A 13763-nucleotide genomic window follows, 5' to 3' on the forward strand; every position below is an offset into this window, starting at 1 on the left:
TATACTCTGTTACAGCATCATCATTGTAATAGGAATACATACTAGAGTTGTTGCTGATGATACAATTAAAACTTACTTGAGAAAAATCCCTTTTATTTAGTGAGTGCTGCCTTCCGTCTGCCCATCACTTTCACCAACTTTCTGGATTCCTAGATTGCTTGGCATCTCTTTCACTGCTGCTTGATGTGATGCAATCTCAATATCTCAAGACTACATATCCCATCATGCATTGCTTCCAACAAGCACTGATAATGTTACAATGTTCAGCTGTAGTTCAGGTAGTGAAATTGTGTCATTGAGGTAGCACATCCTAAGGACATCTTCACTAACTATCTTTGCAAACATCTACATCGATATGGTTATACATTTCACATTTATTTTTCGTTTTTGACCATAGATACCCCTTTAACAGAATATATTTACTAATGGCCAACTAACTTTGTTATTGTAAACTGTAGCAGAGATTTCCTTTAGACTCGGTTATTTCTTCCTATACAGTTTTTGTTCAAAAAAACAAAACTAAGAATGCAGCAATGCTTTTTAAAGGAATGTAGCAAACGTCAGCCCATTTCCCTTTTTTTTTCCGCCTAGACTAGTAGTAACGAACAAAATGTATCTGGGGAGTTTCCTGTGATCCAGTCCCTGTGCTGCCGAGTGTACAGCCAGATGAGTTGGCAGAATGTTTCCACTGCTGACATCTGAGCCTGGTGGCCGCTATCCAGGCACATGGATAAAGGGAAAGAGAAGGATGGAGTGTCAGATGGAACACACGCGCACACACCTATGCTACTAGCAGGAGGTGGCTGTACAAGGTGCATGCACACACACCTATGCTACTAGCAGGAGGTGGCTGTACAAGATACATGCTGACAGCACTTACAGGCTGGAGTTTATTGAAATGCTACAGAGGGTAATTATTTACATTAGAAGTAGGTTTTAGAGCTGTCCTAATATTTGTCTTGTTCCAAGAATCTGGTAAAAGGATTGACTCATTGCAAGTTTGCATAACATTCCCTTGGCACAGAAAGACAGATGGAGAATCAGCTATTCCAATGTGATGTTGTTTGTCTAGTTTGCTTTGTCGCCTTGTGCTTAGTTCCGAAGGGTTAGCATGACTCATACTTTTTATTCATTTTTTAAAGCATTGTGTGACACATTAAAGACACAGCAGAAGCACAGCAGTCACCCCAGGGTGCCATACTGAACACTGGAGCCCACCAGCCAAATTCACCACTGCAGGCCCATTTAAATCTCAATTTTTTTAAAGTATGGGGCTAATATGCATGCCCCCTTCCCCATACCACAATGCAGGGCTCAGGGCCTATGTAACCAAGAGCCAAGGTCCAAGTACAGTCACACTGGGGAAAAATGCATGCCTGGCCTTATGAAAACACCTACTTTTTAGAACTTGCATATGATCTTTGTGGGGAGGCTACCATGGAGCACTGAGGACTAGAACACTGAATCGCATTTTGCACTGTAGGATGACAAAGTGACTGGTATGTTTTAAAGCAACCTATCCAAGCACTAGTACAGGCCACATCCAAAAGCCATAACCTTAAAAGACCCATTCACACCACAGCATTGCGTTAATCGCAACATACTGTGCGATTAATACATCTTAACGCGTGGTATTGTGCAATTAGCTGAATACTATGGTGTTAACAGGCCCTAAGGCCAGATTCACATCCCTTGTTTTGCAGTAATGCGTGGTAAAATGTCAGTTTCACCTTGCGTTGAATGGCACTCCAAAGCACTATTACAGAAGTGCCACAGCATCACAGGAAGCTGCATAAGGTGGACTGAACCGTCAGGATCAACAGGCTTAGCAACCCCTCACTCTGGATTTCAACATAATCTTGGCTTCCCATGGGTCCGGGCTTTGTCCTGGAGCCCTTGCTCCAGCACCCAGCTCTTTGTATGAGGTGAAGTGATCTCCTGCCTGATAGAGTCTGCATAGTCCTGACAGAGGGAGAGAGCAGCAGAAGAGGACACCGACTTTAATGCAAGGTAAGTGATGGAATATTCCCTGGCGTCCTCATGTCCTATACACTTTGTATAGAATGTTATCATTTATGGAACATTAGACCGCTGGAGCAGAGAAGGGGGGGGGGGGGGGTTTTAGAAGCTGGCTTAGAAGATCAGGTGACTAACTTTATTTTCCTCCCTAGACACATACGAGCACTTAACCCTTGCAGTGCTGAGGTAGCCCCAATGCAATGTTAATAATTTTCCCCAGAGTTCTTCTTTAAGCCACATCCAATATCTAGCACAATTTGACCCTGCTCATTTCCGGAACGACTTCTCCATCTCAAGTTCTATAGTTGGGAGGTATGCAGCAAGTATTTGTGGGACTTTTCAGGGGTCTGTAAGAGAAAACTACAGGTGCAGATTCAATTATAATTAAGTGCTGCAGCACATTTTTTATTGGAGGCTAACTTTACACATCACCTAACATAAATGGGCCCTAAAAGGGAATGTGACAACAGAAATACAGGGCAGTAAAGACCAGCGAGCAATTACAGCAGCCACTTGACTTCTATGACAGATTCCCTTTAAACTTGAGGGCTTTCACAAGACAACTCCCCCAGGGCAATGCAGGGGGCTGTGGTGTCCCAAGCAAAGCTCCCCCCCCCCCTTACATTACCAGTTGAACACTAGAGTGCATTCTGTAGAGAAGAGTAGTGGTTGTATGTACTCCTTTCTCTGCATTTCTTAGGGCTTTAGGCAGACTGGGACTTTAGTAGCAGTTTATGGTTTATTACCGTCTTCTCTTTGAAAAATGAAGACTAATATACCACATTAACAAAATTGTCCAATGGCTTAACATAAAACGAGACCCTTTAAGCATTATGCAAGAAGAACTGTACTGGTTCTGCCTATGGTACAGTAGTTCACAGTTACAGCTCTGACCCCAGGTCTCCCTCATCCTGACATTCTAGGGATGCCATAATAGCATGTACAATAAATGGCCTTAAAGAGATCTGTTAATTCTCTATTTACACTTTCGGTTTATAAAGAGCATGCCTAACCATACAGAGCCGTAATATAGGTTTCCTTATTGTGCTGCCTCCTTAGTTACTGCTGGGTACATGCCAAAATGTGTTCTTTTAGGCCGACATTCAGCTGGGAGATGTTTAATTCAACTGCTGTCTGTTCCCGAAAGATGTCCCTTCTGACTCTTACAATACCGATTACGGCATCTTGCTAAAGTTGAGTGCTTAGTGAGAGGATTGAAGGAAAATAAGCATGTTAAATACATGATGGAAATTCACCAGGTAGATGACAAGTACCTTTCATACTGGCATTCATCAACTAGCCAAGATCCTCATCCTTTCCATTACTCCAGTAGCCTCTCTGTGTGTGAACGCAAAGTGTTCTCAGCCAAATGCATTTGACCATCTCTTAGCTCCCAAGTCACCCTCCTTTGGGCTGTCCCTTATTTGGAACCAAATCCCTGTTGTCATTTTTGCCTGATCCATAGACCTCTATAGCAAAACTTATTTAACTAACAAAAAGTATTTTACTGCACACAAAACTCATCCAACCTTCGATATTATTGCATTTGTTACACTGAAAAGGCAGTATAAAAGAAAAAAAAAAAGTGTGCATTAAATCTTCGTTATCTGCATAACAGGGCCTAACAGTTTCTTTTACTTGCACACCTTGTGCCTAAAAGGTGTCCATCTTTCTCATCTTAAAATGATGGAAGGAACGCCATGCGAGAGGATGAGCAGTATGAAATCATGGTACTGAAGTACCCCCCCGCCTTCATCAAACACCTGAAGAATATGGCCATGATAGATTTTATATAACCAAGGTGCACTGACTTCAGCTCTGTTGCCTAGTTAGCATTAGTAGTCCCATGTATTGCTGCCTTGAGATGGTAATATTTGCAGGGGGTCATTCAGATTCAAACCTGATCCTTTGGATCAGAGCAGGTAAAAAGAAGAACGAACAGAGAGCACAAGAGACAGATTATTACCTGAGCAGAAGCTGTTGCTACTTATGGTCCTGGCAGAGCGACTGGAGGTAAGGTTGAAGTCTTTGCTCTCCTCCTCTGAAAATGGGGATTCAGAAGATGGAGACACTTTCTGCTTTGGCAAATATGGACGCAGAACCAGCCGTGGGATTCGACTCCGGGCAATCTCCTTTTCTTGCATTTTCTATTTACAGAATAGAAAAAAGAAAACAAAAAAAACAGTTTAGAGTGGCACGGTAGAGGAAGTCTGCAGAATAGAAGCTTAGAGTAAACATAAGGATAGAGGACATATTCACATTCTGTGCTTGTTTCTATGGTAACGTGACACTGGTGTTATGGAAGAGCTTTTAGAGACTATGACAACATGCCGCTGTCAGCAGGGTTCCAGTAAAATGAAGATAGGTAATTTTAGCAAATAGGCCTGGTTCAGGAATATAACTTATAACATGCACTAATTACACCTGGGTATTTAAAGCAAACAGTAATGTCAAAATTGCTGGAAACCGTAGCAACCAATAAAAATTAAATATCCACCTGTTCATCCACATATGGGGCCTGAAGGAGCTAGGCATCAATGACCCTCCTGACAGGTGGCCAGCCAAGACTGTCTGCACCCTGGATAGCCACCTGTCTGGTGACCTGTTGTACATGCCCATGAGCCGTAAAACCAAAATTTAGAACTGGACATCAACCAGTCCTTCCAGGAGATCATCAGGCAGCTGGTCTTTGATAAAAACTCCCCAAACCCAAGTCAAAAGGTGCACCAACAAAAGGTGCACCAACAACCATTGAAGAAGGTGCTTTTTGCAATAGAACGGTTTCCCTAAACAGTTATTTTTGTCATGCCAACTGTCAACGTTCCCAGTCTGCTTATTTCGGCTCTCAACCAAACTTTCAAGCCCTCAAATGACTGATCACATGTACAGCACCATGGCAAGCAATCCAAATAGGGACAGAGATGGCATCTAACTTTGCTGTAAAGGATAGGGAGGGGGCGGCACAGTTCCGCTTTAAGTAGAATATTTATGGTCAAGCTTGACAACCTAATTTTTTGCATATTTGCATATTTATTCTCCATAGAATTTGTTTCTGGTAACGTAGCAGGGGGAAAGTCCTTTGCCTACACTTTGTTTGCCTTGTTTACCTATCTCACAATGTTAGTGGGTAAACCCTTAGGGGTTAGTTCACACCACAAACAGTATATTCCAGCCAGATGTGATGCCGGATCACACTGGATCGTATCCCGTTCGGGGGCTGGAGGGGGCGTGTTGGTGCATTGAAGTCAATGACACTGCAGCCCCGCCATCCTGGCCGCAGTGCGATCGCCCACACCCGAACACATGGCACATCAATGCCTGTGTTCCAGTCCAGTGTGCTCAGAAAAAATTCTGCATGCACTACTTTTTCTCTGACCGCACCTAGCCACGCGCCGGGGTGTGGGTGATAGCACTGTGATCAGGGGAGGTGGGGGGGGGCAGTGGGGAGGATGCGAGCCGGCCAGGATGCGATCCAGTTCGTTCCGGCAAAATCGGGCCAGAATGCACTGTTTGTGGAGTGAACTAGCCCTTATAACTATAGACAAAACATGATACAGATTCAATACAGATTCAGGACCCCAGTGCCACAAGTCAGCAACAACTACTGTGATCACTGTATGAAATGCATGTCAAAATTTGTTCCAATTAGGACATGACAGTGACCTACATCCACGGAAATTTAATTAAGATGGCAACAAACAAAACCAGTTCCACTTGCTTTTAATTAATTTTGTCACCCACAGAAAACAGTCATTGATTAGTGATGCCCAAGGCCTTTCCAGGTTTATTTTTTAATGCCGTCAATGAATTTACATATGAACACCATGAAATTTAAAGAGGTGTCATACCAAGGAGTTAAAGGGAACCGGTCCCGCAAAACAAAAGTAGGTTGATACATGCTGACCTCTGTCTGAAAAGGTTAGTTGTCATCTTGTTATGCCATAACATTCACCCTTCCTTTGCTCCATCATGCTTGCAGTAGGATAAGCTGCTTATATTGTGGCTAACACAAGGTAGAGACTCTTCACCATATTTCAGCACTCAGTGCTGACACAGAGGTAATCACATGCTCATCCATACCCTGAAGTACTGAGGATTTATTTGCTCCTATAAGTTTAATGGAGTGAACAAAAGGAGAGTATGTGTTGCTGGGGAGGTGGGCATTAAAGCAAGTAGGTAAAGCACTTGTTCACGTTAAAAGGAGAACTATGGGGTTAGGGCTTTTCTCCATAGTTCTCCTTAGGGTAACGGGAGGACACAAACTAGCGTCCTCCTGTCACCCTAGGCTCAGTATACCGCGAGCTATAGCTCGCGGTATACTGAGACGCCGCAGCTGAAGCGGATCCCGACAGTTATGTCTGGATCTGCCCAGCTGCGTGACTGACAGCTGGCTCTGCCTATCTAGAGGCAGGGCCAGCTGCACCTGCCCCCTCCCGTTCCATCAGTCAGCGCTGGCGGATCGGAGCGGGGAGGGGAGAATCCAGAGAGCCGTGACAGATTCGAGAGGTGAGCGAACGCCGGTATATGTTCGCTCACCTACCGATCTACTAAAGCCGACCTTTGACAGTCTCATTGTCACAGGTCGGCTAGAACTATGAGGAGTGAAAAGCACTCACCTCATAGTTCTCCTTTAAATACCCTGTGATTTGGATTTTGCCTTGAGCAAAGCACATGCTTTGCTTTAGATGACATCTGCAGGCTATAACTGCTGTCTCGTATTCTAAAACTTTACAAAAAAGTTATACACCCTGTTTGGACAGGAAGTAAAAGCAGATCTTCCCAGTGGTAACCAAAGAGCAGAAAGAAACCTGAAAGGGGTTTTAACCCTTTCCTATTCTATGCAAGGTTAAAAGAACATTAATAAAATAGTATTAAACCCTAACCATAAAAAGCATTTTTCTCTTCAGCAGCACATTGCTATTTATTATCCAGTTCCTTTAGGCCTCATGCACACACAACGCGAGAGCAAAATTGTATATTGCATATATACGCATATGTATATACGTGTACACTGAGTGGCCAGATTATTATGACCACCTGACGATTGTAGGCAAATTAGCTATAATTTTGCACTGAAGTTGCTAGAGGGCCAGACCATTATAAATAGGGAAGCAGGTTGTTTACCACGACAGTAGAAGTGATTTTTTCCTGAAGATATGGGTAAACACGATTTAACAGCCTTTGAACGTGGGATGATTGTTGGCGCTCGGAGCCATGGAGCGAATATGAGCAAAACAGCAGAATTCGTTAAATGTTCAAGAGCAGCTGTTATTAAAGTGTTTAAAGACCGGACTGTCAGCCGAAAATCTGGTTCTGAACGTGCGAATTGTGGCCGCCAGCGACTAGTCAATGTTAGGGCAGAACGGAGAGTGGCAAGACTGGTACAAGACAACAGAAGGGCAACAGTGCAGTGTCAGATTCCTCGCATCACCTTTCAACATCTCGTGGAGTCACGAGGCGGCCCAACGAAGTACTGATGGGGTGGTCATAATAATCTGGCCACTCAGTTTATATCAGTGCACTGTATGCCATCCCAGAATGCATTATTCTGAATATAAATTTTACTGTACGTGCGTATACGCGCACACGTATATTACGCAAGTAAAATACATAGAAATATAGAGCATCTCGGGTCCATCTTTTTGTGCATATTTACGCAGCACAAATATACGACTCCATATGCAGCTATGTGTATGGAGCCATTTATTTGCATATGCTGAATATGGAAAAAAAATACGCTGTGCACATCTATACGCAGCGTATTGCACGGCAGTGTGAATGAGGCCTTAAGCTTATTTTGCCCCCAAAACTTTGGTACCAGTGTCCTTGCTGCTGTACCTGGAACTCCCAGCCAGGGAGCGTGCACTGCTCAAATTAATCTGCAGTTTGTTGTTCCACTGTATCCAAGGTTTAACTCCCGGTCAGAAAACTATCTGCAAGGAATTTGCATGTTCTCCCCTGTGCTTGCGTGGGTTTCCTATGGGTTCTCCTGTCTCCTCCCAAACTCCTAAGACATGCTAGTAGGTCAATTGGCTCCTGTCTGAAATAGGCCCTAGTAGGTGTGTGAGATCGGGACCTTAGATTGTAAGGAGGGCCGGATTTAACAATAGGTAAAGTAGGCACGTGTCTTCAGGCGCCCTCCATAGAGGGGCGCCGTGCAGGTACCTACTCTGCCTTGTCAAGATTCTGCACAAAATGCACCCTCCTGCTCAAAGACCAGCGGAAGAAACCGCCAGCTTCCGCAAACGTAGGGTGAAAGCCCGGTCACTGCGCAAGGCTGCGCAAACGCCTGTCTGATGTGGACAGACATTTAAAGCAGCCTTACACAATGCAGGGGTCCTTCTCTGCATATGTGAAAGCTGGCGGGTCCTGCACCAGGTAAGGGCACCTGCTCAGGCTAAAAAGATTTCTATTCGTGCCTACAGGCACCAAAAATGGAAATCTAGCCCTGATTGTAGGGTCCTAGAGATATATATATACACATACACACACATTATTATTAATAAATGTCCTGTGATTCACTACACACCCCTTTGTGCATACATGCCCGTTACAATTTACGATCTGCTGATTGATTTTTTTGGTGCCGTGCTGGGAGCGCGCACGTGATTGTGGTCCCAGGGAGGCTCTGCAAGGCAATGACACGACCCTCTAGGGGGAACATGATGCGATCTAGATTTTGTAGACAGATTTTCCTGCTAAGAGGCTCTTAAAGTCTTAAAGTGAAAAACAAAACAGCAGCAACACAAGTACTTGAAGTATGGCAATAAATCTATATTTTAACAAGGAGGGTTTAAGAGCACTTTAAGCCTAGATATGTTCTTTGGTGTTGATTTATAAAGGTTTTCATACAAGATTCACACATTTCGCTAATTAGATTCAGTTGGGAAAATGTATGAATCCTGGGTAAACGTTGTATGAATCTTGTGTGAAAACATTTATAAATAAACCCCTTTAAAAGGATGATGTTAGCTCAGTAGCTTTTCCTTCATGACAAGTTTAGTATTAGTAACTTAGTAGCAGATGGCCCTGGCTTCGAAGATTCTTATCCTGAATATAAGTTGAGGACTTCATTAAAAAGAGATCATCAATAACCAGGATGTAGAAGAGAATTCCAGGAATACATCAGAAAGGTTAAAGTCATATTTTATACAAATGAAAGCCCTTTCGGCAGGGAGCCTGTTTTCAGTCTTGGCTCGGCATGCTGTTACTTGCTGTTCTTAGAAAGCCTGAGAGCACTGGAAACATTAAAAGGAATGCGATCCAAGGAAACCGAGTACAACACTTTACAAAATACACACTGCCACCAGCAACCGCTTATGAATCTCATATGAAGAATGTTACAAGTAGCTGCTAAAAGTGGCCACTACACAAGAGAACCCAACATACAAATGCTACACTTAAAGCTGAACCTCTATCCAAACAGTAAATGCATAGCAGAAATACATATAAGGAAGCTGTTTTACTTACAAAGGATTTGTATTTTTGTCCATCCAGGTCATAGATTTCCACATCTCAGCCACAAAGCACAGCCCCACCTGGCAGGGCAGGAGACCTGATTTATCTAATATAGTCCAGCAACTCTTGTAAGTCTCTCCCCAACCGTGTAACTGGACAGTGACTTGAGAAGCAGCAGACAGATGAGCTCATCTCTCTCTCACTGTTCTCTCTCCTTCTCTGTCCTCCTATCAGCATGCTCCATGCACTGTAATAGCTGGTTGGTTCCTTGCTCATACCGCGAAAACCAAAACGCCCATGCACATTTAAGGATGTAATTATGAATACCTAGAGCCAATAATTTATGTCTTGTATATCCGCCTGGAGATCAGCTTTAATGTAAACTGGTCACAAACCTGAGTTTAAACTATTTAAACTAAGCACAAGACAAGCTGCTTAAAATTATACCTTTACCTTACAAAATATTTAATGTGCGAAGCGTTTATGCTTACCTGCCTGCACCCCTCGCTGTGCAGTGTGGTTCCAGCATGGTGTCCTGTAGCAAAATTATGGCTGGCAAATAGAACCACATTGGATGTCAAGGATCGCAGGCATCCAACTCACCCAGAAGTGTGTCAGTTCCCAGGTGGTGGGAGAGGCAAGTATAAACGGTCTTCTTTTGCAGCTCAGCACATTGGTGAGGCACTGCTCGGTCAGTGCTTGAGGAAGGCAAGACTGCCATGATACACAAGTATTTGCCTATCATGTAAAAGAGCCACGGACTTACAATTCTGATTTAAAGATTAATAGGGATGCTCGAGAGATGGGAGGGATCAGGGACAAGATGTCAATTTAACAGCTGAGGTCCCGGTCTGTGCATAGGAGATGATGACAGTACACTGGAAACATTCCAAGGGTGTTCTGTGGGGGACTAGGGCTACTTATCTAGTGACATTGTGCTGTATAATAACCCTTCCATGTTTCATTGATTGTCTCAATGAACGCACTCAGCTCAGAAGGTATTCGAAGCACTGAACACAACCTTAACCCCAAGCCAGGTTGCAGTAGTTGTCGTCAATGGAGCTAGCTCCTAAAAAAATAAAAATTCCTGCTGGGTCCTGGCTTGGACTACCTGGCTCCCAAATCCCATAATTTGTCCACCCCTGAGATATATAATATAAGCCATCTTATAACTGCCTTTGTACAGGATTATTTCAAAATGTAAATGGCCAACAGCTTTAGTCTTAAAGTATGGTGAATAATGTATTTTATTCAGATATACAAGGCACACTGCAAATACATATTTATTAGACAGCTGGAGCATGACGGTTCTGTTTACCGGGCTACCCTTAGCTGATTGCTTATAAAGAGAGTTTACAGAGCTCAATAGCTCAAGCTGAAATTAACGCAAACAGCTGAAGGAATTAGGAGTGACTCTTACCCTACTTGGAACAAGCATCCATCTAAAGAAGTCAGAAATCTTGCACTTCAAACTAGTTCTGACTCCGTAGATATGGAAACTAATGAATCAGCCAAAAGACTACCATTTTTAGAATTAGAAGTCAACAATGGCACTTCTGTTATAAAATCAGGAAGGTAGTTCATTCCATTCAGAGAAAATACCAATCCCAATATTTTCATTTACAGGTGCCAAAGTTCTCCACCAGTAAAACTAAAGCCAAGACTGCCATAAAGTAAGAAGGGGATACAAAGTGCTTATCTCCTTCAGTGCTAGTTGCCTGGTTGTTATGCTAAACCACTGGCTTTATTAAATTTGAGTTGCTGATCTGAAACAAGGAGGCGAAATAGGAAGGTTAAAAAAAAGTCAGAACTCTTTACCTGGATACTTTTTGAGAGACTCAAGGTAACGAAGCAAAAGGGTTAGCATGCTATCCAGCAAACTAGCATTTTCAAATGGGAAGGTGAGCAATGGCAGCCTTCGTGTTTCTCTTATGACAGGTTTGCTTTAAAGGGTCAGTACATTCAATAAGGACACTCTGATTACAGATACAATGTTGGAGGTTTAAATGGATTCTGTCATTATGCCTATTCAGCAAAAGCTTCTCATATCTTCTAATGACTAGCACAATTACCATACTAATGAGATCACTATACCACTGACCTCAGCTCTGCATTTGAAAATGTGAGTCAGATTCCTCATATTGTTATCAGGGAGAATCTTGAAGACCAAACTACTGTCTGGACACTCGGATTTGATCACAGGCAAGGGTTTTTATTTTTTGTCCCAATGTCATCTCTTCTTTTAGAGGACTTCCCTCCAAGGAGGCCTGGGGTACTCAGTAAGAGACCTATTGTACATGCCCAGGGTAGGGCAACACTTGTCAGGTCCCTGGCTTGTATGTAACCCTTATACAGGCTGCCATTATTAGAGACCTGGGTGTGGTGTTAGTTTGGTGGTAGGAGCCCTCACACTGTGTGTGTACACAAAATGGCCCCTTCAGATCTTTTACGTCTTCTGGAAATCAGGCTACGGGAGGAATCCAGAACCATCAGGTGCTTAAGTATATGCCTGGCTCCCATAGAGATGACCCAAATAAATCCAACATGGACCTGACCAAACTGCAACAATGGCTCTGGCAATTGGCTAGAACTGGCAATAAAGCAGCCAAGATAGGGCCATTTCATGCTGCCTAGATTTTCTAGCATCCATCCAAATCTAAACTAGGAGTTTCGTAGAGATGACACTTATAAATCCAGCATGGACCTGAACCCATTGCAATGGTCTTGGCATAGGTGAAAATTGGCAATGAAGGAGCCAAGATGGATCCAAGATGATATTTGATGCTGCCTATATTTTCCAGCATGTATCCCAAACTATATACTAGGAGGTGGACAATCCCCTTTCATCAACAAAAAGACACACTTTTTTTTTTAACTGAAAACTACAACGACTTATTTTATTGCCACTCTTTGAAGCTTTCATCTGCGCTGTAACAATGAAAATTAAGGACAACACCCAAACACCGGTGGACATCTTGCAGAATACTCAATCTCCTACATTTAAACGGATTGCAAAGACAATAGATCCCGTAATATTCCAGACATTTTCCCAAGCCTATATTTTTATAACGATCAGCTTTTATATGAGACATGTCACAGCTATGGCAGACATCTAACACATATATCCTACGAACAGTTAAAGGCTAAATCAGTACATGGTGTATTTGCAAAAGGGTGATGCAATAAACTGCAAAGCAACACAAACAGCACAGCACAAATTGCATAAGCTCTGTCAATGTGCGAGCTCAAGATGTGGAGGAACCACAAGGCTGATACTTGTAGTTCCTCAGCATCTGGAAAGGTGTGGATTACCTTATATTAAAGATAAGGAAAGTCTGATCTCACCTTGCTGTCTTGAAGTGGCCCCATGATTTATGCAGCAGAGAAGCAGAGGTCCCAATCTGCTCCCTTATGCCCTAAAAATTGGAAAAAGCAAGGAGGACATCAGTATGGGAAGACCTTCACCACCACCACCACCACAAGTGATCAGTTATCATCTCCCTCTTACCTCTCAGCTAACTGACTTCCCTAAGCCTTTTTGATCTGGGCGTTCACCTTTTTGATAATGACATTACCACCTACTCCTGGTCTTCATTATAGTCTCACCTACTTCCCTGACACATGGATCCATCAGAATTACTAATCTGCGGCATCTGATCACCTGGACAGTCAGGTAGATGGTGGCAGTGACAGATCGCTGACTTCAATGGGGAGGAGTGCATGATGTCTGATGGTATATAATAGCCCCGGCTTCCCCTGTGGATCAGTTATCTGATTGTAAGCCATATGTCTTACCTGGGCTACTGCCTGGTCTCTGGACGTTGCTGCACTGCAGCTGACACAATGCTGCGCTGTGTTCTCCTCCCCGAGTCGGAGCTGTCAGTGCCTCCCTGTGGCTGCGGACGGGTCACGTTGCTGCAGCTGCTCATATGATGCACATGATGCTGCTGGCTGTCATCGGGAAATGGCAGAGGGCTGAACAGCGCAGTACAAAGCATTGTGGGGCAGGTGCTGCTGTCTGAGCACAATTATCCATCTGGGTAATGAGCCATTCAGGCTGATCGATAATGCTGGCTGGGAATATACGGCCGCTTATTCATTTTCCAGGGATGCTGCTGAAGATGACAGTCCTAAGCTTTCATAGACCACTGGCCTTATTCCAGAAAGAGGGACGTGTAGGCTGCCATTGATGTCGTCTCCTGAAAATGCTAATTACCTGGCTGTCATGATGGCAGCTTCAATTTTTTTTTTTGGGGGGGGGGGGGGGTTATGGCGGGGGGGTCCCA

At 43.6% G+C, this 13763-nt stretch overlaps 1 protein-coding gene across 5 annotated transcripts in view; it reads right to left on the minus strand.

The window, feature by feature from the left end:
- The window catches only part of SYBU (syntabulin), a 49203-nt gene extending 35813 nt beyond the window's left edge, over window positions 1-13390 (minus strand). For 3 of the 5 annotated variants that reach the window (XM_018570936.1, XM_018570944.1, XM_018570956.1), the window contains exons 1-3: window positions 13273-13389; window positions 12823-12893; window positions 3986-4166 (exon numbers count right to left, since the gene is read on the minus strand). In XM_018570936.1, the coding sequence (XP_018426438.1) occupies window positions 3986-4166; window positions 12823-12846 (205 nt within the window). In that variant the 5' untranslated portion in view covers window positions 12847-12893; window positions 13273-13389. Of the gene's footprint in view, window positions 1-3985; window positions 4167-12822; window positions 12894-13272 lie in introns of all 5 variants that reach the window. The other 2 variants (XM_018570948.1, XM_018570930.1) reach the window with 2 other exon arrangements.
- Window positions 13391-13763: the final 373 nt, after the last annotated feature.

This window comes from Nanorana parkeri, unplaced genomic scaffold (genome assembly GCF_000935625.1).
Source record: "Nanorana parkeri isolate BGI_ZX_2015 unplaced genomic scaffold, ASM93562v1 scaffold39, whole genome shotgun sequence".
NCBI classification, from domain to species: domain Eukaryota; kingdom Metazoa; phylum Chordata; class Amphibia; order Anura; family Dicroglossidae; genus Nanorana; species Nanorana parkeri.